Source organism: Heterodontus francisci, chromosome 30, assembly GCF_036365525.1.
Source record: "Heterodontus francisci isolate sHetFra1 chromosome 30, sHetFra1.hap1, whole genome shotgun sequence".
In the NCBI taxonomy this organism is placed as follows: domain Eukaryota; kingdom Metazoa; phylum Chordata; class Chondrichthyes; order Heterodontiformes; family Heterodontidae; genus Heterodontus; species Heterodontus francisci.
In genome coordinates this window covers 37,681,815-37,705,826 of record NC_090400.1, presented here as the reverse complement: position 1 = coordinate 37,705,826, position 24,012 = coordinate 37,681,815, and the positions used below count along the sequence as shown (strand labels likewise).

The 24,012-nt window shown below is 40.7% G+C and overlaps 1 protein-coding gene across 1 annotated transcript in view; it reads left to right on the top strand.

The window, feature by feature from the left end:
- The window catches only part of LOC137346507 (sialate:O-sulfotransferase 1-like), a 188,760-nt gene that overhangs the window by 61,500 nt on the left and 103,248 nt on the right, over positions 1-24,012 (top strand). The window contains exons 5-8 of the mRNA XM_068009975.1: positions 6,089-6,263; positions 9,579-9,743; positions 15,964-16,164; positions 18,903-19,268. Of these exons, the coding sequence (XP_067866076.1) occupies positions 6,089-6,263; positions 9,579-9,743; positions 15,964-16,164; positions 18,903-19,255 (894 nt within the window). The 3' untranslated portion in view covers positions 19,256-19,268. The remainder of the gene's footprint in view (positions 1-6,088; positions 6,264-9,578; positions 9,744-15,963; positions 16,165-18,902; positions 19,269-24,012) is intronic.

The following is a 24,012-nucleotide window of genomic DNA, read 5'->3' as shown; positions in this document are numbered from 1 at the left end:
TGGCGGTCTGTAGCTCCTTCCATGCTGGAGGGCCTCCTATTGGTCCTTCAACTTTGAGAGCTGCCTGTCATCCTTAATTGGATGCCGAGCTCACCCTCTGGCCACTGATTGGTTAATTCAGGGAAATTCACTGCTGGGTGACTGCTCCCAATCCAAAATCCTGCCCCTTGTTTTAGAACCTCCCAGAGAATGCAGTCTAAATGGTAGATGGGTGAGTACTCTATCCAAGCTGTGAGACCTATGAAAATATCTTAGAGAGCTGGTGCAGACACGACGAGCCAAATGGCCTCCTTCTGTGCTGTAATCATTTTTTGATTCTATGATGTTATAAAGCATATGATCAGAAGTGCGATCAAAAGATTCTTTTGAACATCTGTTACACTGGGGTCAGCAGGACTTTGTGCATTTTGATTCTATCTGCAGCACCTATGAATTAAGAGAGGAATCAAAATTCTATTAGCAATGCTGTAGCTGCCAGATTACTGGTTATGTCTGTGTTCTCACTCCCTTCATGACAGTGAGTCATCAATATTGGGGATTGATATAAAATGTAAGCAGAGGTGCTGAGGAAATGACATCGAATCTTACCTGCTGGAAACCAATTGTGGATCTTGCAAAGCCAATTCTATTTCTTTCTTTTTGAAGGACACCTTGAATAAGGAGTTAAATGATTTTTGGCTTGCCCATTTGAAATGTGTTGCAAAACCTGTATGTTCCCAAAAGTAATTTGCAGTGAAAAATTAATCAAGTGAAGAGCATAGATAGCCAAGATAACATTCCATTTTGTGTTCTTTTTTGGCATTTAGTCTGGGATGCCACATTGATATCTTGCTGGAGATTCCACGCTATCACTATGAGATTCAGTGGTCCCACCGCAGCAATTCCTTATCTGTGTGCACTGGGGCCAAAGTAGATGTTTGATTGCAATTGTGGCCTGAGGTCAGCTGAATTTTCTTTGGATGAATGCTTTCAACCTTGTTTTTTTACTTGAAAATGCTGCTGTTGGCAATTCTGCAGAAAGCACATTGTTACGAAAGTGCTTCCATTTTTTCAATATTTTATTTTTTGAGGGCTTATGTTAAAGCTGAAAGGATTCCATGGATGTGTTTTTTTTTTACCAGGTTCACCAAGGGGACATTTGTGATTTAGTTTAGTTTAGAGATACAGCACTGAAACAGGCCCTTCGGCCCACCGAGTCTGTGCCGACCATCAACAACCCATTTATACTAATCCTCCACTAATCCCGTATTCCTATCACATCCCCGCCTGTCCCTATATATTTCCCTACCACCTACCTATACTAGGGGCAATTTATGATGGCCAATTAACCTATCAACCTGCAAGTCTTTGGCATGTGGGAGGAAACCGGAGCACCCGGAGGAAACCCACGCAGACACAGGCAGTACCCAGAATCGAACCCGGGTCCCTGGAGCTGTGAGGCTGCGGTGCTAACCACTGCGCCAATGTGCCCCCCCAATGTGATGTTGTTTGAAAAGCCACCTGTGCTGGAAGTCATGTGATTTGGGCTCAGTAAACAACAGAACCCTTGGTGACCTGGGGAAAAATGGTTACAGAAAAGCCACGTCAAGGTTTATGGAAGTCAGGAGGTCGACTCTCTGTTTGGGGTTTGGACATTGTTTTCAGTTTAGTTGGGATGTGAACTACTTGAAGACAGTTGGTGTTTTCCTGCCAAGGAAAAAGGAAAGTGCCTAGCTCACCGACTCTAACACTTTGAAGAAATCCTGCAAAGATCCAGGGCTGGATTTTACCAGCCCTCTGATGCAGGGGGCCCAAAAAATGACTCTGGGACAGGCCCACTATGGGTCTCAACGCCGGGAAGGCCCTGCTCCATTTCATTTATGATAGCGAGGCCTCGTGGCGACCCCACCCCACCCCCATCCCCACCCCACCCACTGCACGGCGACTTAATTTAAATATGTAAATACATTTTAATGAATGACTAATGACTTATCTTGTAGCAATGACTGTCCCAAGCCAATGGTTTCCAGAATTCCCAGATCCAAGGCGTAACACTGATGACGAGGCAGGAGGAGTGAAGTTCTCATGGCGGGGTGGGGGGAGTGGGGAAAACTCTTTCTATTCAATGCGGAGATAGTGGGAAGGGGTTGGGGGTCAAAGTTAGTATAGTTCGGGAAGGATAGTTCGAGATAGGAGAAAATTTTTTATGGGGGGTGAGAATGCAATTTGTATATCAATTACTCATTGGGGGTTGGGGGAGAGGATTATAAGTGCAATTAAAAGTTCACTTGTTTTTTCAGTTGGTGGGACCATTAAAAATGTAATACTCACTGAAGGGCTCTACATCATAGGGGGCGGGCGTTCCGCCCCCTCCATTTTAATGAGCCGTTGTGTGAAATAGGGTGGCGGCTCCACGGCGCACATCTCGTGCGTGCGTGCACCGCTCTTGAAGCTCACTGCGGAGATTGGCAGCAAGCTTGAAAAATACAGCTCCCAGTGTGGGAGAGCTAAAATTCCTGGTGCTGCATTGCTCCTGATAAGTTGAAAAAAATCCTGTGATTCAAGTGTGTACTGGTGGTAAACCCTAATGCCACATTTCTCCTGGAAAGCCTACTAGGAAAATATTTGACATCTCCAGAACAGACTGCTTCTGAAACGATCCCAGTGACCCGTCTCCGTATACCCGGACACCAGACCAAAAAAGGGACAACTGACTTCCTTCCATATCTTCTCTTTCTTTTCCATCAAGAATTAGCAAGTATTGGGCAAAGTAGTCTTTTTTTTTGTCTTTTATTTTGTAACAGACCTCTGCAGAGAGAACTTCTGTGTGTTTTGTTCCAGTGTGTGTGAGTGTAATTGGGGAATTTTTAAAAACGGAACTTTCATATTTCGATCTGTGTGTTAATGCTTTGCTTTGTTACTGGTTAAGTCTTGTTTTATAATAAACTGATAGTTTTGTTGTTTATTAAAGAAACCTGGTTGGTGTATTTTATTCTGGGATGTAAAAATAGGGTATATGGTTGGCTGTATCGGTAACCGGGTAAACATTTAAATATATGTTGTGACCTGTGGAAAAGTGGAACTAGAAAAGACAGTGCACTCCTCCCGCCTCGGTCATATCAACATGAAGGCATTAAATAGTGAACCTATGGGCTCCTTTCATGACTTTGATCATAAGGTCAACTCCGTGGCAATTGATCTCTTATCAGGTGTTAACTGTGGCTCAGCGATAACACTCTCACCTCTGAGTCAGAGATTGCGGGTTCAACTTCACACCAAAGCCTTGAGCACAAAATCATGGCTGACATTCCAGGGCATTACTGAGGGAGCACAGCACTGTTGGTAGTGCTGTCTTTTGGATGAGATATTAAACAGAGGCCCTGTCTCAAGTGGACGTTAAAGTCCCATGATATTATTTCGAAGAAGAGCAAAGTATTTATTACTGGTGTCCTGGATAATATTTATCCCTCAACCTACATCACTAAAAAATATGTTAGCTGGTCATTATCACATTGCTGCTATGTTTATTACAATACAACAGTGACTACACTTGAGAAGTATTTTATTATCTGTAAAGTGCTTTGGGATGTTCTCAGGCCGTGAAAGACGCTATATAAATGCAAGAGCTGGATTTTACAGCCCCCCTGATGTCAGGGGTTGTGGCGAGGGGCCGGAAAATGCCTCCAGCAGAGACCCGCGATGGGCCTCGACGACGGGAAGGCCCGGCCTGATATTGCTGGCGGCAGCGAAGCCTCGTGCTGGCCTTGCCGCACTCGACGATGGGAGCAGAATTTACATATTTTAAAAAAAATGCTTTTGCTAAGGGCTTGAAGCCCTTTAAAAATGGCACCGGCACCTGCGCAGTGGCACATTGCCATGAACGTTGCGGCCGCACCCTCTACATTATCGAGGGTGGCCGCTCCGCCCCCTCTACATCATTGGGGGCGGTCGCTCCGCCCCCTCTATTTAAATCAGCCCCCGCGCGTAATATCGTGGGGGCTGTGCAGCGGTACTTCCATGTCAGAAGGCTGCCGCTCTCAGCCCGCTGATAATATTCATCCCATACAGATGATTTTATTGATTAAAGTGTGAAATGCAGGGATAATTTATTCCATTGTTTTTAATATTTTGTTTCAGTGATAACCATTCAGAATATTTACACAATAATTTCAGGAGCCTGCCAAAATATTTGTAGTCTATACTAGTGATTTCAGACAATGCACATTTCAATACTTGCGAATAGAGTCATATAGCATAGAAACAGGCCCTTCGGCCCACCGCGTCCATGTTGTAGTGTTTTATTCTTTGTAGTACTGCTAGTGTTAGTAACAGCTTCTTAAGCATTAAAAATGTAGAATATTTAAAATGACCATATTTGCTGTTAGATAAAGAACTGTTTTGATATGGAATGCGTTGCTTGAAAGGATGGGGGAAGCAGATTCCATAGTAAAATTCAAAAGGGAATTGGATATATACTTAAAAAGGAAAAATGTGCAGAGCTATGGAAAAAGAGTGCAGGAGTGGGACTAATTGTAGTTCTTTCAGGGAGCCAGCACAGGCATGATAGGCCAAATGGCCTCCTTCTGTGCTATATGATTCTATGACTGGCCTGTGCTGGAATTAGGTAGTAAATCAACTTTCTGACATTGTTGGTTCAAAACTCCCTTCCTAACAGCACAGAATTACAGAATCATAGAATCACAGAATCATTACAGCACAGAAGGAGGCCATTCGGTCCATTGTGTCTGCACCAGCTCTCCGAATGAACAATTCACCTAGTGCCACTTCCCTGCCTTCTCGCTGTAGCCCTCCATATTCTGTCATTTCAGATAACAATCTGATTTCCCCCCCCGAATGCCTCCATTAAACCTGCCTGTACCACACTCCCAGGCAGTGCATTTCAGATCCTGACCACTCGCTACATGAAAAAGTTTTTCCACATGTCCCTTTTGCTTATTTTGCCAATTACTTTAAATCTGTGCCCTCTTGTTCTCAAGTGGGAACAGTTTCCACGAGTGGGAACAGTTTCTCTCTATCTACTCTGTCCAGACCCCTCATGATTTTGAATACCTCTATCAAATCACCTCTCAGCCTTCTTTTCTGTAAGGAGAACAGTCCCAACTTCTCCCATCTATCTTTATAACTGAAGTTCCTCAACCCTGGAACCATTCTCTTCAATCTTTTCTGCACTTTTTCCAATGCTTTCACATCTTTCCTAAAGTGCGGCACCCGGAACTGCACTCAGTACTCCAGCTGTGGTCAAGCTCGTGTATATAAATTCAACAGTGCGGGTGTATCTATACCAGATGGACTGCAGTGGCTCAAGAAGGCAGCTCACCACCACCTTCTCAAGGCCAATTGGGGATGGGCAACAAATGCTGCCATTTCCTCTGATGCTCACATCCCATGAAAGAATGAAAAAATATTCTTGGTAGCCTGGAATAGGCTCAGCCATAAATTCCTTAGGTAAAGGGAGATGAGTATTTTATATCCTGAGATAAGAACGGTATGGCAATGGGTAACCTCAACCAATCTAACTAACTAGGAAAACTGTAATGGAAGTGTGTCAACTGATTCAGGACTAGCAAATGTGAAATGAGGCTACTTCTTAACATGATGTATTGTGCATCCTATGAGTGGGGTCTTGCACACAGAAGAATATCATGCAAAAGCATTAAGCAATCATCCACTAATATCACCAACAGTCATTTTTAGGTAATATTTCATTGTATTAAGATATTTTGCCTAAAGGCAAATGTGTTAAAGTATCATTTTTATGATATTAAATATTTCTTCAGACTTCAGATTCAGTCAGCATGTATATGCATACAGTTCACCTTATATAAGATATGCATTGAATTTATTGAGTGCACATAATCTTATCACCTTTGAAAGCTAAGGTCTGAAAAGAGCACAGTGCACCAATCCTTTTTTACTGAGGTAATTTGGGGAGTACAATATAATTGACCTATTTTGCAATGTTCAGTCAACAAAAGAAGGAAGAACATTCTTCCTCAGTTGACAGTACAGACACATCAACATGCAGGATACGAGCTTAAAAAGAGATTCAGGGACTTGTGTCACAATTTCATGTAATTTTCCCTGACAGGAGTTTCCCCTCGTTGTCATCAGGAGGACAGAATGTTACTGTGGATTTGCCACAACTCACTTCACACTTCATGACATTGTGAACGACCAACTCTGTGGAAAGCTGTCAAGTGACACTACAACAGGGTTCTTAGGAGAAGAAAATTATTGTGTTATCTATCAGACTCCTGTTCAAGGTAAATCTGGAAGATCACATTCTATGGCTTTACAGTGACGCATTGATTTGAAACCTAAATGTAATATATTTTTGTTCTGGTCAGATTAATAAATTCAACTAATAGATATGTACCCGCGTATCAGCAATGTATTTGAATACATTGATTCTTTTTTAAATGTTTTTTCATTACGTTTTGCATATGCGTGTGAATTTTAAAGCAATATTAATACTAGGGAATGGGACACTATCCAGTATGAGTTCTAAATGTTGTCATTGAGTGCTTTAAGGTCAGATATAATACTGCTTTTATGTACAGATTCAAGGACCATCAATAATGTTCTTCAGCCCCAATCTCAGAAAAGTACCTACTTGTTGAGTACTAATGGGACATGTTTCCATTTTCCCCAGAGGCCATCCTTTGACCTCTCTGAGTAACATTTGATGCCAAATTAGGGTCTGATGCTCACTAGGTTTTAGATTGAGACTGCTCAAACTCATTTCATAAAATACCCGTACAGGCAGAAGATAGAGGAGCCTTTTACATAACAGTTTATGCTGGTTTTGAACCTGGGTCAGAAAAGTGAAAAGTCTAACCCTAAATATCAACCACCCCCTTGTTAACTCTTCATACATGCGTCTAGCTATGAATTAGCTATAGAAGAAAAATGGAGGAAAACATGAAATTAAAAAACCTTAAATGAAGAATCCATACAGGACTGTGATAATGTTCTGCAGTTTTATACATATTTTAAAGAAAATTCAGGTCACAAAAGAGTAGTAAAAATACTGTGACTTTAAAATGTCAGTCTCTGGACTTAGAAACTAATTAACGGAGAGGCCATGTAGGCCCGATTTTAACTCTCTATAAGAGAATGGGTTTTGAGTGTGTTAAAACCTCGCTGATCTCACCCTGGATTGTTTTAAAAATTAGGATAATGAGTTATGTTGAGGAAGGACAAATTTACAAACCCTGATCTGTGCTGAGTTAGTCATTCTACATAATATCAGCCTCAGGAAGGGACCTAAATTCAGCACAGGGAAGAAGGTGTAACAGCCTCCTCCTCTGTGAACATGTCTATATTTCTGTCTCAGCCAGGGTATGGCAAGGGCACTTCAATTAGCCTCAATCTTCTTGGACCAAGGAGTGGAGGATAAACAACCAGTATTCCTTCTCATCATTGCTGTTTGGTGACCTTTGTTGAAAGGTGCTTATTAGTGAAGGTGAGGTCAAACTGGGCTGTCATTTGACCCCCATGCCCTAACTCATTGTCTGGGACCATTTAAGAAAGATGGCTCCTAACTGAGATATAGATTTCCTGTTGGTGTTTAATCCCTCAGATGTCTTCAGGCGAAAGTGAGTGAGTTGAGAAATTGGGATGGGGGGAAATTTACTATGGTACCTTCACCTCACCGATTATTCCTGTTTTAGGTGTAATTTGTGATGATATCCACAATTACTATATTTGCTAATGTACAATTCATTCTGTGTGGCACTTATTACCTTTTTTAATGTATTGAATGCTGGTATGCTGACATGTACGCATCATAGCTAGATAGAAAATCCACTTTAAGACACATTAAGCATGGTCCACACACCAGCAAATTGTGCAACATGACTCTCCAGGGTTTGCACGAAAGACAGCACGCTGTCTGCCTAGTCAGGACAAGCACCAAATCCAACACACGACTCTGCATTGGTCCCAATTGGGCTGATTCAAATTACTTTGAACTTTGATTTGGAATTTAAGTATTCTATTCTGTGTTTTTCTTTATTTTCTAAGCAGCATATATGTGCAGAGGAATAAAATGTCCCAAAAGCTATCGAGTGGGAATTAATTAAAACCCAATTCTGCTTTACAAAATGTTCCTTTCAATCCAATCTATTGCAATGTAATCTTTGGATGAAAGTATTGCATATTCAATCATACCCTGGCCAAGTGCACTGTTCTGATTGTCTGGGCACCGCAGTTTTGAATGTGATAAGAGGATATTTTGGCACCATCATGGGTACTCTTGCATGACAATCCTCCACTGCGGCAGTGAGCGAGTGCGTAGTCCCTGATTCCGTTGACAGATGGAAGCAATGATGGAAATTAAGCAGCCAAGAAAGTAAAGGGGGAGTAAGATTTTCCATCAAAATCTGAAGGCTGATAAAATAACAATAATGAACGGTTGTGTGTAGTGTAGCAGAAAATTGAGGAGCTACAGTTTGATTGAAGGACATGACCTGACAATCTCATCCTTCAATTGACCTGTCGATCCTCAATTTCCAATCTGGTGCAGGAAACTTTTCATGCTCACTCAACTAAGTTCAATAAAATATATATATATATATATATATATTCATCTGTGTTGTTGATTATTATTACCTGCTGTGGTGATACTTCCAAATCTTTCTCTTCGCTAAACTCGGAAATTTCAGCTCAGAGCAGATTAAAATGTTCATTTTTCAATTTGAATGCTCACCTTCCAAGTGCTCCGTGAGCTCATACATAACAATCGTTACGTAATGTAATGTTATGTAACAAGCCGTAAATATTAACACATGAACATTATTCATGCTCTGCTAATATTACAACACTTTTACTCAAATTAATTTTTCATCATAATTCGCAAAAATGGGAATGCTTATAGAAATGCAAAAAATAGATGGGAATCAGAAGGAAATATTTTCTCCGTTTTGGAATGAACTGTTTGGTAAATCTCAGATGGGTGTAGATAATCGTTTTTTAAATGGATGGAGTATCTAAAGAAAATTCAGTAGGAAGACTTCTGACTCTAGATCCTAAATCCCAAAGTGAGAATTATCCATGCTGAAAATCTGAATTTCAAACCAGGTTCAGTGAGAAAGAAAATCAAAACAAATTTGCAGAAAACAAACTGCATGAAGCTTCACGACTGGAATAGAAATAAGTTGTCATTGATTGATCCATGACAGATTCATACCACAGTGGTATAGCATCAAAGACCACTAGGGAGACTAAAAAAATATATAATTAACCAAAAGAGAAAACTAATAATAATTTAGTTATTTCCTTTCACCCAAGATCTGCAGAATATGCAACTGTACAATATGTTCTTACAGGATTGCATAATTTTAGAGATAAACAAATAGGACAAAGTACAACACTGCCCATGTGCAGAACAATTTACTTGCAATCTTATCTTCATCCAAATCATTCAGATTGGATTCAAATGAAATGGAATTTTTTTTATTCCCAAACTATACCTAAAATGTCCAATCCAGTTGAGTTATAGTCCTGTCTACAATGAAACTATATTGAAAAAAATCAGGAATTATAACAGGTTTCATAGACCTCCACTTCTTTTCTAGACACCAGATGTACAGATAGGAAGTTCCTGCCTACAAAAACGAAGGTAATGGTTGCTCTCTCCAGCTTTCCAGGTGCTGGAAATACATGGGCACGGCATTTGATAGAACATGCTACCGGATTCTACACTGGAAGCTATTATTTTGATGGGACCCTTTATAACAAGGGTATGTATTATTCTTTGTTCTGCTCCAAAATGCTAGTTAGTGAAGGGTAGAACTGGAGCCAATTTTTACACACATTTATATTTATTTACAGAGATACATATCACAAGCATACACCTCCAACCCAACAACCACACTTTTAGTCTGTGTCTACTTATACTATTTCTGAACTTAAATGTAACTTAAAAGCAGGTACCAAGTGCCTCTATTGCCACCAATATACAGTAAAGACAAAAACTTTAAAGGAAGTTTAAGAATTCAAATTAAAATAACATTCCTGGGGGTAATATTGCACTCTGGGCAACTCCTCTACTGGTGCCTGCCGTTCATGGAGGTGTCTATTTATTTTTTGGACTAATCAGGAAGTTGTTAATAAAGAGGAACTAAGTGCCCTTTCTGAAGGGAGCACCATTTATACTGTGACCAAAAACCCCCCAAAAAACATTCAAGGAAACTTGGTTAATCATACTAAAATGCCATCCCTCGGGGTAATGATGCACTCTAGTCTCTCCGGTGCCCATTAATCACAGAATGTATCTATTTATACCTCTTTTGGACCAACTGGGAGGTTGTTAATACAGAGAAGCTATGTGTCCCTTCTGAGGGGAGCACCATTTATATAATGTAATAAAGAAATCCCAAAAACCTGAAAGGAAACTTAGCCAGCAAACTAAAATGTCATTCCAAAGGGTGATGATGCACTGCAGTCCCTCCATTGCCCATTTATACTTTTTTTTTAAACCAATGCTAATATAAAGGGAGGGACTAAACACATCTATTGAAGGGGCACCAGTAATAAATGGTAACAAAAAAAAGCTTTGAAGGAAACTTAGCTAAATCAAACTAAAATGTAATTCCCCGTAGCGATGATGCACGCCAGTCCCTCCAGTGCCATGGTCGTGGAAGGCCTCAAGCATACCAGCGGACACTGTGTGGTCCCTCTCCAGGGATACCCGGGCATGGATGTAGCTGCAGAAGGGAGGCAGACAGTCTGGCGGTATCTCTTTTTGGAGACTAATATAATGGGAGGGACTGTGCTCCTTTTGAAAGGAGCATTATTAATAAACTGTAACAAAAACCCCAAAACCTTTATTGAAAACTTAACTAATCAAACTAAAATGTCGTTCCTAAGGGTGATGATGCCCTCCAGTCCCTCTGGTGTGGAAGGCCTCAAGCGAACCGGTGGACACCGTGTGCTGCCGCTCCTGTGTTACAATCATATTAGAGACCAGTAAAGTTTCTTAAAAGAAATTCAAACTCCCAGTTATTACTGAAAGAATTACACCACAAGATTTCATATTGTAAATGAAAAATCTTTACAAGAGTTAAATAAAACAAAACGCTACTAACTTAACATGACAATTTGAAATCACTTATACTTTAAACTTAAAATCCTAATAGAACATGAAGACGCATACTTTAAACTCTAAATCTCAACAGAATGCTCTGTTTGACCTTTATTTCCACCCCAAGAGTTCCCTTATACTTTACAGGATCTTGTTGGTTCATTCCCTTCTCCTGGGACCATTCCAAAGTCCACCATGATTGTAGGAATTCACTTCGATTTTCCTTAATTTCTTGGCTATTTTCTGAGGTATGTGATTTCCTGGGGATTCTCCCTCAGCTAGACAACCCTCCAGCTCTCTTTCAACACCTCACAAATCTTGATTACCCCAACCCGAGCACGGGCCCCACTCAAATCAGAAACACCCCTCATTCCTGATGGCCTTCCTGCTCCTGAGTCCAGCTGCTTTCAAAGCCAACTGCCTTTCTGAACCAACTGCCTGTCTGTGAGTAAGCACAGAGATAAAACATCTGACCATCTGTATCATCTATCTTTGTAGCAATGTGGGCTGTCCCAGATCATAATTTGAGCTAATTACCTTTACTCCAAAACATCTCTTTGATTTCAGATATCCACATGAATAACTAATACTGCTAACAATGACAGGACAATTCCTTCCAGACCTTCTGGCTACAGCTCCCCAACTAACCAAGTCCACCTGCTGTTTTATGGCTCTCACCTCTCTAACTTTGTCCTTGTAAGCACACATGGAAAGGCCTTTGAAATAAATTGCTTGGGTGGTCCTGCAACCTGTTTAAATTCTAGAATTTCAACTATTTTACACCTACACATTTAATTTTCCCAAAAATAAAAGTGACCTCAAAATATTAATACAAACCATGAACTAGATGATCATGACACCAGGGACATCTGGACGTGGATGTAACCGCAGAAGAGAGGCAGACAGTCTGTTGGTGTCTATTTATACCTCTTTTGAAAACAAATGGTAACTTAAAGAGAGGGACTAGATACCCTAATAAAGGGGCACCAGTAATATACAGTAACAAAAACTGTAACAGAAACTTAGCTAAATCAAACTAAAATGTCATTCCGAGTGGTGATGATATACTCCAGCCCTCCGGTGCCCACCTGGTCACGGAAGGCCTCAGGTGTACTGGCGGACACCGCGTGCTCCCTCTTCAGGGACACCTGGGCATGGACGCATCTGCGGAAGAGAGGCAGATGGTCTGGCAGTGTCAATTTGTATTCTTTTGAAAATCAAGCAAATTAAAGGGAGGAACTAGATATCTCTCTTGAAGGAGCACCAGTGATGTATGTTAATGAGAAAAACTATGAAGGAAACTTGACTAAGTCAAACTAGAATGTCATTCCCAGTGGTAATGATGCCCTCCGGCGCCCACTGGTTGCGGAAGGCCTCAAGTGTACCAGCTGACACCGCATGGACCCTCTCCAGGGACACCCAGGCATTAACGTAGCCACAGAACAGAGGCAGGTTGTCTGTTGGTATCTATTTATACCTCTTTTGAAACTAACTTAAAGGGGCTAAATATCCTTGTTGAAGGGGCACCAGAAATAAACAGTAACAAGAAAAACTATAAAGGAAACTTTACTAAATCAAACTAAAATGTCATTCCCAGTGGTGATGATACACTGCAGTCCCTCTGGTGCCCACTGATCGTAGAAGGCCTCAAGTGTACCGGCGGACACCACATGCTCTCTCTCCGGGGACAGCTGGGTGCGGACATAGCTATGGAAAGAAGCAGACTTCTGGTGGTGTCTACTTATCAGGGGCTTAAGTGAATGCACAGTTAATGTCCACCACCTGCATACAATTGAAACACAATGAATATACAATTAACATTCTTTGCCTTACTATTTATTCAACAACTACTTGTAACAGCTACAAGGTAAAGTTGTAGCTTTAGAGAGTCATCTGCCATAGTGTCCAAAGCTTCATGGGGAAAATAACATTTTCATAAGTTATACTTACAGCATTTAATTGTTCACCAGTTTTAGTAATTCCAATCAATTACATTTAGTTGTGCAGAGGCAGTCATGGCTGTTATTTGATTAACACTTTAGAGAAATGTAAAAACAAATTGAGATTTTCGGGAGAGGCCCGCCATGGGCCTCGACACCGAGAAGGTCCAGCCCCGTATTGGTGGCGGCGAGACCTCGTGGCGGCCACCCCGTCCGCCGCTTGGCGACGGCATCCACATTTAAATATGTTAATCAATCTTAATTGAGGAATTAATGACTTAACTGGTCACGCTCTGATATTGCGGTTGGTGGCTGGCATCCCTGCGCCATCGGTTCTACGATTAGCGTTATAAGGTGAAACACTGGAGGGGAGGTGGGGAGGAGGTAAGTATATCAGTGCAGGGGGGGAGGGGAGTGGGGTCAAACTTACCTGATTAGTCTAGGAGGTGATGGAAAGGAGTAAAGGTAAAAGTTTCTGAACTTTGGTGGGGGGGTGGGGCAGGGGAAGGTCAGATAGACAAGGTAAGAATTTGGGAGGGGTGGGAGAGGGCAAGGAATGAAATGTAAGGTTATTGGGGGGTAGGGGGGTGGGAGAGGGGCTGGGAACATTATTTAATTATTTTGAATAAATTTGAAGGCAATGTCCATTTAAAAATTTAAATTAAATGTAAGGGCTGGAAGCTCTTTAAAAGTGGCGCCAGTGCCTGTGCAGTGCTGCCGGATGCCACTGTCGGGGACGGATTGCCTGCCCTCTCCACATCATTGGGTGGGGGGGGGGGGGTGGTGGTGTGAGGTCCGCCCCAACCATGTAAATGAGCCGCCTCGTATAATATCGTGGCAGCTCTGTGGAGTAAAACCCGCGCATGTGGGCTGGCATATATTATGGCTGGTGCCGATTACGGCGACAACAACATAAAATTCAGGCGAGTGTTTCTCATTTAAGGTTGATTTTACTCTACTTGAAAATCACTTTCCTTAAACCTACATCTAAATTAATACAACAAATGGGTTAAGGTATCATCTCTGATTGGATAGAGTCACCATGCATTTATGAAAAATAAAATCATGTTTGACAAATCTGTTGAGAGTTTTTGAGGTTGTATCCAGCAGGGTCGATAAAGGGAACCATTGGATGTAGTGTATTTGGACTTTCACAGAACATTCAGTAAGATGCCACACAAGAAATTATTAGACAAAATTAGGGCTCATGGGATTGGAGGTAATATATTAGCATGGATTAAGGGTGAGAGGTTAAGAATAAACAGGTCATTTTTGGGTTGGCAGTTTATAATTAGTGGGATACCTCAAGGATCAGTGCTTGGACCTGAGCTATTTACAATCTATAATCAATTACTTAGATGAGAGGAATGAGTCTAATGTATCCAAGTTTGCTGACGAAACAAAGTTAGTTGGGAAAGTAAGTTGTAAAGAGGACACAAAGAGGCTGCAAAGGGATATAAACAGGTTAAGTGAATGGGGAAGAATGTGACAGATGGAATATAATATGGAGAAGTGTGAAGTTACCGCTTTGGTAGAAAAAATAGAAAAGAAGAATATTTTCTAAATGGTGAGAGACTGGGAAATGTTGGCATTCAGAGGGACCTGGGTGTCCCTGCACACAAATCACAGAAAATTACCATGCAGGTACAGCAAGCAATTAGGAAAGCAAGTGGTATGTTAGCCTTTATTACAAATGGGGGAGTGTAAGAGCAAAGGAGTCTTAGTACAATTATATAGGGCATTGGTGAGACCACGCCTGGAGTACTGTGGTTTTGGTCTCCTTACCTAAGAAAGGATATACTTTCCTATGAGGGACTGCAGCAAAGGCTCACAAGACAAATTCCTAGGGTGAGGGGATTGCCTTATAAGGAGAGATTGAGTAGACCAAGCCTATATTCCCAGAAGTTTAGAAGAGTGAGAGGTGATCTAATTGAAATATAAAATTCTTAAGGGACTTAACAGGGTAGATGCTGGGAAGATGTTTCCCCTGTCTGTACCTTCTAAAATAATGGAACATCCATTTAGGACTGAGATGAGGAGAAATTTCTTCACTCAAAGGGTTGCAAATCTTTGGAATTCTCTATCCTAGAGGGTTGTGGATGTTCAGTCACTGAATACATTCAAGACAGAGATTGATAGTTTTTGGATGCTAAGGCAATCCAGGGATATAAGAATACTGCAAGAAGGTGGAGTTGAGGTAGAAGATCGGTCATGATCTTATTGAATGGCAGAACAGAATCAAAGGGTTGAATGGCCTACTGCTGCTCCCATTCCTTATGTTCTTATGATAGAGCTTTGAGTATATCAATGTCGTCTGGGTAATTGAAGTCTAAACACTACAGATGTAACACTTCTATTTGTAGTTCCATCTGACTATACAGATTTTTGTCAATCCCTGAGCACATCAATTGAATAACACACATTCAGCAGCTTATTTGTTTATCATTCACAGAAAAATATATTACCAGATGACGATATGATTTGAAATTGAATCTGACTCAGATACCAATAAGACAGTGTGAGCTTATCTAACCATTCTGTGTGTCTATATGTCTTTTAAACTAAGTGCCTAATCTTCTTTCGAACTGGTATTTTTAAACTATTTTGTTATAATTATTTCTTGCAGCCGACTGATTTGTTTTTAGATTTATGAAATCTGAATGCATTTGGCATTGTATCACAAAATGAACAGCACCCAATAGACTTACAGTTAGGATTGATCACATGCAACAGTCAAAGTAGGATTAGTCCAGCAACATAAAGGCATTTGCAACTGTCATGTGTAAGAAGCAATTATGGGAGCATTAGCCCTGAAACCAAAGAAATTAAAACCTTAGCTTGATTTGAATAAGCTGTGCATAATTTAATAGGATAGAATACATAAAGATGCTGTCCAATGCTCAAATGGTATTGCTAAGTTCTGTTTCCTTCTGTTAGGTTTCAAAGGGGAAAAGGACTACTGGAAAAGTGGCCGGACTATCTGTATAAAAACTCATGAGAGTGGGAAAAGAGAAATAGAAACATTTGATGCGGCCATCTTGTTGATCAGAAACCCTTACAAGGCTTTGATGGCAGAGTTTAATAGAAAGCGTGCTGGTCATCTGGGATATGCATCTGAACGCCACTGGAAGAGCAAAGGTAAAATGGCACATTCTTCCCTTAACAATTGAATAGATTTCAACAAAAGAACGAGGAGGACAATATCCAGCACAGTTAAACATTGCAGACCTAATTCTTGTCATGTCAGTGATCACCGACACATTTGAAAGGTTTTTTTGTGTAGTGGCAGTGTACTTAGGTGCGCTAATGTCCTGTGTCTGGAATGGTTGGATGCCATTTTCTGTTTGTGATTTGATAGTTGGTGAGTTCCCAAGCACTGGGTGAAGGCTAGGACATTCCTGAAATGAGTGAAGGAAACTCTGAGGGGAGTCACCCCGACCAACTTGCATTTGTATAGAGCCTTTAGTGCAGAAAAAGTTCCCGGGTGCTTCACAGAGGAAGAGAGGGATGGGCACAGAGTCTTGGTGAGGGAGTTATGAGGTGTCAGATCGGCCAGAGAAATTAATTTTCAGGCCCATCCTCCAAGCGGAGTCTTAAAGGTACAGAAATAAAAAAAGAGTGCTAGTTGGGTATAGGGAGGGAGTTCAAGAGATATAGTTGAAATGGCTGAAGGTTGTGCCTCTGATTGTGGAGGGAAAGGAATGGAAGATACACAGAAGGCCAAGGTTAAATGACCAGAGGGAATATAACAGGAGACATAAGGCTGAAGAGTTTGGGGAAATAGAGACACTTCTAGATGAAGACGAGGATCTTTATTTATGACAAACAATTGGGGGGAACAGGGAGCCAGGGTAGAGACACAGTGCAAGTGATAGAGTTTTGAACAAGATGGGGGTTGTGGAGAGTGGAGGTCACAAGGCCAGCCAATAGAACATTGGAAATTATATCTGGGTCTGGATGGGCTGGCCAGAATTTGGGGCTGGATCTGGTAAATGGGTCTCCATCAATGCCCCCTCTAAATTTTCTTTGCTGTGTGCAGCCTGTTTGGTGCACTGTGCGGTCCCTTTAAGATTACGGCATGGCTGTGTTTGCTCACAAAGGGAATGTTGGTTGTGTGTGGCCAGCTTGTTTCACTACACTGTACATTGTGGATTGCTGCAGAGCCACACAGCCATACAGCTTAAAGGGAATATTGGTCTCCATCCCTTGTTTTTTATGTTGGGAAGTTCAGCTAAAAAAGAAGCATATTATCTAAATGGTGAGAGGATGCAGAGAGATCTGGGTGTCCCAGTGCATGAATCGCAAAAGGTTAGTATGCAGGTACAGCACATAATTAGGAAAGGTAATAGAATGTTATCGTTTATCGTGAGGGGAACTGAATTCAAAAGTAGGGAGGTTATGCTTCAGTTATACAGGGCATTGATGAGACCACATCTGAAGTACTGTGTATAGTACTGGTCTCCTTATTTGAGGAAGGATGTAAATGCATTGAGGCAGTACAGGGAAGGTTTACTAGACTAATACCTGGAATGGGCGAGCTGTCTTACGAGGAAAGATTTGACAGGCTAGGCTTGTAGCCGCTGGAATTTAGAAGACTAAGAGGCGACTTGATTGAAACATATAAGATCCTGAGGGGTCTTGACAGGGTGGATGTGGAAAGGAGTTTCCCCTTGTGAGACAATCTAGAAATAGGGGTCACCCATTTAAGACAGAGATGAGGAGAAATGTTTTCTCTCAGACAGTCGTAAGTCTTTGGAATTCTCTTCCTCAAAAGGCGGTGGAAGCACAGTCTTAGAATATTTTTAAGGCAGAGGTAGATAGATTCTTGATAAGCAAGGGGGTGAAAAGTTATCAGGGGCAGGTGGAAATGTGGAGTCATCAGTTCAGCCATGAACTTGTTGAATGGCGGAGCAGGCTCGAAGGGTTGAGTGGCCTACTCCTGCTCCTATGTTCGTATATTCTTGCTCCCATCCCCTCCATGGAGGTATCATCAGAATAGATGGGATGACAATATCCACTCAAATCCCACCACATCTACCTCCAGTGCCCCATGTAAAGTATGATGCAAGGATATTGCATGTGTGGATCAGATCCGGGGAGAACTGGGCAACATAATACAAGCTGCAAATGGCAGTTTTTGAAAGGCAGAGTGATTGATTGTTGGGTTGGAAAAGTGGCCAATTTAAATTCAACACTTCCCTTTAAAATTTCTGAAGTTGTTCAGCTGCAATGACCCCTTTCACACAAAGAAGCAAGGATGCGGCTGAGAAATTCCTGACTCCTGTCGGGTGGATACACTGAAACTGGATCAGGCCCCCCCCACCCTTCTGTGCAGGTGGAGCCCCAGGAGCCAGGGATCAAGGTAGAATGATGGCTGGAAGCTATGCCCTTCTATGGAGTGGAGCCCTAGGAATTAAGGGTGGTTGAGTCACGAGATGATGAAAGCATTGATGAGGTTTCAGCAACAGTGGGGAACAGAGCCTGGCAATGCTGCAAAGATGAAAGTAAGCAATTTTGCTGATGGATGAAGTAATGGGTTGAACCTTAGCTTTTGCAGAAGTAGATGGCTGATATTTCACAGCAGAAACTCAGGTGAATATTTCCTTTCCTTAGCAATGGGGAGCCATGGCCAATTGTAGCAACTTGAAAACCACCCCAGCCGAGGCTCACTAATTCAGCATTGGTTGTGACGTTAAACCTTGCCTGGTTCAGCTGACAGTCAGCAGCACACAACCAGCTGCCCCGTTGGAGAAGCTTTGAGCAAAATGTTACTGATAGATTTGCAGAATGGGTTAAGTAAGCCAAAAAGGGAGAATTGCAGCTCCACATTCTGATATGCAAAATTACTGAACAAAGTTCAAACTTTTTCTCTGCAGAATGGCCAGAATTTGTAAACACATATGCCTCCTGGTGGGCCTCCCATACTTTGGATTGGTTGAGGTATTGCAATCGAGTGCTGGTAGTTCACTATGAAGACTTGAAGAGAAACCTCTTGCAGCAGCTAAAGAGCATGGTGGAGTTCCTGAATGTCATTGTGTCAGATGACAGACTGTTATGCGTCGAAACTCAAAAGGATGGAAACTTCAAACGATCCGGTCTGAGGCAGAAAGATTTTGATCCATTTACACTTGAAATGAAAAGTGTAATTAATAGTTATATAGAGATGGTGGATGAGGCTCTCAAAATGAAAAATCTCACCGGACTTCCCGAAGAATATCTGCCCAGATGACGTAGCAAAAGAGGTAAATAATGTATCACCACTTCAAGCCTGTATTCCTATGGTATTGTAAGGATGCCAACTGCATTTAAAGATCAGAAAGAAGGGCAAAGATTGGGGTGTTGTAACAAGAATAGATCAATAACCTCATGCTATAGAGGACAGGGATCTTGGATCAAGGAAAAGTGTGTCTTATTCAATTGGATTGCACGACACAAAATACTTTGACCTAAATCTTCTTGTCTTGTGTCTCTGGAATTCTTATAGCACAGGTAGATGTCCTTTAACTCTTTCCATTCCAGGATGTTTCCCCACACAATAAGACCAAAATCAGAAAGAATTTGCGGCCTGTTTACAGTAGCATACAATTCGCTTTTCTAAGGAATGTGGAAATGTTTTCCGACAATTCATTCAAGCATCCCCATAAGGTGATTGTGCTAACATTGACTCTTGCATTACAAATGTGTTAAGGTAAATTATACATGAGAAGAGAGCTGTTGACCTGTATGTTTCAAGGACTGTTATAGTGGAGATTTACTTGAAAAGGTTTAACTGAATATTTTATTGTGAAAATACTCACAGATCTCAGTGAAATAAAAATCACTGGGTAAGCAGTGCTCAAAGCCTACAAGCCTAGCTGTTGCTGTTTGCCATGAGAATGCATCTGTATGATGTTCTTCTGTCTGCCATTTTAATGGAGTCATTATCCCATTCATTTTAAAATAGTGGACAGAGGAACATCATGCAGTTGTGTTAAATATATGGACACTAATATCAAAGAGTAATTTCTAGGCTGTAATATCTGAAAAATCCAAATTTACTTTAGTATTAAGCATATTTTTCTTCCCACCCTTTTCTCATTTGTTTTCTAAACTGGATTAGAAGACTCATCTCCAATGTAACCATTTGCCTTAAAAAGAACATATCAATGAGCTTTTAAAATGTTCAACATCTGATTGAAAACCAATTTCAGCATTTCTGTTTAATATATTTCTCTACTTATTTTTGGTGAGTCATTTAAGGCAATAGTACTACTGGACCATTCGAGTCAGTTAGTTGTCATGTACTGGTTGAATAAGTGCAATTTCTTGCCCAGACTTTCGTTTAACTGTATGGTACCATTAGTATGATACAATTTATGGCGTGGAAATTGGCCAAATATATTTTAATTCTCTGCTTTCATGAATTCCAATTTGTGAGTGACTCACTATAATATTGATGTTCATTCAATTTTCTGATTATTAACATAAATAGTATTAACCCTCGCACTTGATTATCCAATTAACCAGTCACTACACTGGAATTGCAAAACAGGCTTATTTTAGTGGAGACCGATAGCCAGTCCTTCTGAGGAACCTTTATCCTCCTGCTTTATGAGGAAAGGACACATATTGAAGTAGGTTTACAACTTGCCATTCAGGCAGAAAACTGGCATTGTGGCATTCTATGAATTTCATTTCCTTTGGAAAGTTAAAAATCTACCCCTTGGCATCCTTCCTGGTTCTAAGTTTATTTGCTTAAAATGAGCAACTGCAGGAGAATTCATATGGCATCCTCTCTGGAAAGTTGAACCATTCAGGTTATCTGCTAGGCCACATTGAACAACATTGTAATCCCCAAAGAAAGTTCAATTGTTATTTCCTTCCAACATCCCATTAGCTTTTTCTTTGCCCCTTTGTGGCTTGAAGCTATTTACCAGGGTTGAAGTCTGATTAGTTCCCATCCAGCTCTTTATTTTCAAGATTTTGCAGAGTAATATGAAAATTTAGATTATTTTTCACCAAAGCAAACACTATTAAATTTCATGAAAAATATTAAATTAGTTCCATGTAACACAGGATAAGGTTTTGGTCTCTGAAATAATTTCCTGATCTCAGTATTTATACATCAGTTGTATTTAAATTTTTTGTGTCTATGGACCATCAGTGTGCTGGTGGTGGATGGAGTGGACGGTCATAACGAAAGTTAATCAATTAATTAAACAATTAATTAAACATCCACTCCCTCCACCTCACCAATGTCCGACCGTGGCTGCAATGCGAACTTCCTAAAGGATGCAGCAACTTGCCAAGCCTTCTTCGACAGCACCGCCCAAATCCACAGACTCTACTACCTAGAAGGACAAGGTCAGCAAGTGCATGGGAACATCATCAGCCCCAGATTACTCTCCAAGTTGCACATTATCTTGACTTGGCCATATATTGCTGGTCCTTCATTCTCGGTGGGTCAAAATCCTGCAACTCACTACCCAACAGAACTGTGGGAGTACCTTCACTACATGGACTGTGGTAGTTCAAGAAGAAGGCCCACCACCACCATTTTCTCCAGGGCAACTAGGGATGGGCAATAAATTCTGGCTTTGCCAGTGATGCTCACATCCCGAGAATGAATTACAAATAAAACATGTATTCAATCATCTACTTGGACAACAAAGGTTATTAAGATCAGTTATTTTAATACAGGTTAGACATTGGTGAACTGGGCTGGTGTTCAGGTTAGAAATTAAGTGGTTGACATTCGATATCAATAGTAATATAGAATGCACGGTAGCACATTAGCAGTCCATGGAAAACAACATGGGGTGAGCTATAAAGTGGGCTGCCGATTCACTGTGGCCTGCTTTGCACCAATGCTAAGGTTGAATTTCACCATTGAGGTGTCTGCATAATCTGCGATTTTGCACATTTTTTAATTGAAAATTTTCCTCTCTTTTCTCCTATTGATTAACTGCTGTCATAAGGCCAGAAAATTAACCAGTAGAATTTTTTTTTAATTGCAATGTGGCTGTCGTGACAATGCTTGCTAAAATAGCATCAGAACATAGAAATTAGTTACTTTTATTTAGACAGCCAATATTAAACTCTACCATTAATAATTAAAAAAGAAGCAGCCTACATTCACCACACTACATTTTCATTAAAAATATTACTGAAAAGGAACACTACAGAGTGACGTACTTTAGAAACTCCTTATTTCATTAGCCTCAAATATTTCTTTATAGAAAAAATCGAATGTATTCAGAGTATATGAATTACTTGTATTTTGTCTGTCCTAAGCCATATTGGAAATAAACATTAAGGGCCATATAGTATTATACAGTGAAATGAATACAAGACCACAGACTGCATTATGTCCTACAGATTTAGGTATCAAAGGCTTAACTGCTTTTCCACCCACCCCGGATTAGTTGCACATTATCTTCTATAAATTAAATATTCTTGTTTTGACAGTTTTGTTGTAATTCTTGTATACAAAATTACATTTGTCTATATTATGATGACTGGAATGAATAAGAACCAATGAATGTAAATTCCAATTAAGTTTCTTCCTGGTCCACTGCATAAATATTAAATAGAGATGATAATGTTTTTCTTTTTTAAAAATGCTAACACCACTCTCCTAATCAGGATTTAGGCAGGAGCATAAAAACAAATCTACTGAATTAACAAAACACCAATCCAAGAATTGAAAGAATGTTTTATTTACCATCATAAAATCCATTCCATCAGGGATTACTGAGAGCAAAGTGACATTAAGGTCCATTGAGTGATCAATGCGAGTTTTGCTTGTAATGCATTAAGATTAAGAGCATTAACTTAACATTAGGTCAGCACTGTTCCCTAAATTTTTCTTTGTTATTTGTTCATGGGATGTGGGCGTTGCTGGCTAGGCCAACATTTATTGCCCATTCCTGATTGCCCACTGAGGGCATTAGTGAACCAGATGGGTTTTTACAACAATTGACAATAGTTTCACCATTAGATAAGCTTCAAAGTCCAGATTTATGAATTAAATTCAAATCCCACCATCTGCTGTGGTGGGTTTCAAACCCATGCCCCAAGAGCATTAGCCTAGGCATCTGGATTACCGGTCTAGTGACATTACCACTGCACTACTGACTCCCCTCCATATTGTTCAATTTTAAGAGAGCAAGACTATTTCCAACCAAAGAAAGAAGCTACTATGAGTTGTAAACGTGTCAGCCCAGTACCTTTGGGGGCTCAGTGTTGGGTTCCCGTCAAAGGACTTGAGTCCGGCTTCAGTTATCATCTGAATCCTGCTAACTGTTTGTGGCTCATCAATTATTGGCCAGGCTACGAGGTGGAGCTCATTGTGGGTGGAGAGACTCTTCTATTAGCTCCTTATGCAGTCCCATTGATGACAGCTGTAGTAAAACTATCTATGTTGCAGACTATCCTACTGTCCTTGCTGACCAAACACCACGCAGAGGCAACAAGTAGTTGGAACCAAAAAGAGAGTATATTTGGGAAAAAGATGTATTAAACATATAGACTGTTATGGACAGGTGGTAAGGGGTGTGGGTGGTTCCCGCTGTTCACCTCTCAGCTGATCACAATAGTGTTTAGTTAAAATGATGCTTTAGCCGAGTGTCTTTAGGGTCAAATAAACAGACAAATTACAGGTTTTTTTGTAAGTAAAAAAAAAAACTATTTTTAAACAAATCCAGAAATTTTTGAAACCTCACTTAAACACACATTCACCCACACATGCATACAGAAGAATAGATAGAGAGAGCAAAGGTAAGAGGTAGTTTAAAGTCCCAAGTGAGGTAAGTTTTCATGGTTTACAGAAGATTATTGAATCTTCTCGAGAGGAAAAGTCTTTTTTAAAAAGTTGCAGGCCTGATTATTTGTAGTCTTGAACTTGCGGAGATATTGTAGAGCTCTGGTGGTTGCAAAACAGCCCAAAGCTGGTGGTATGTAGTTTATTACCTTCACAGATGGTTAGTCTCAAGTCACTTTGTGATG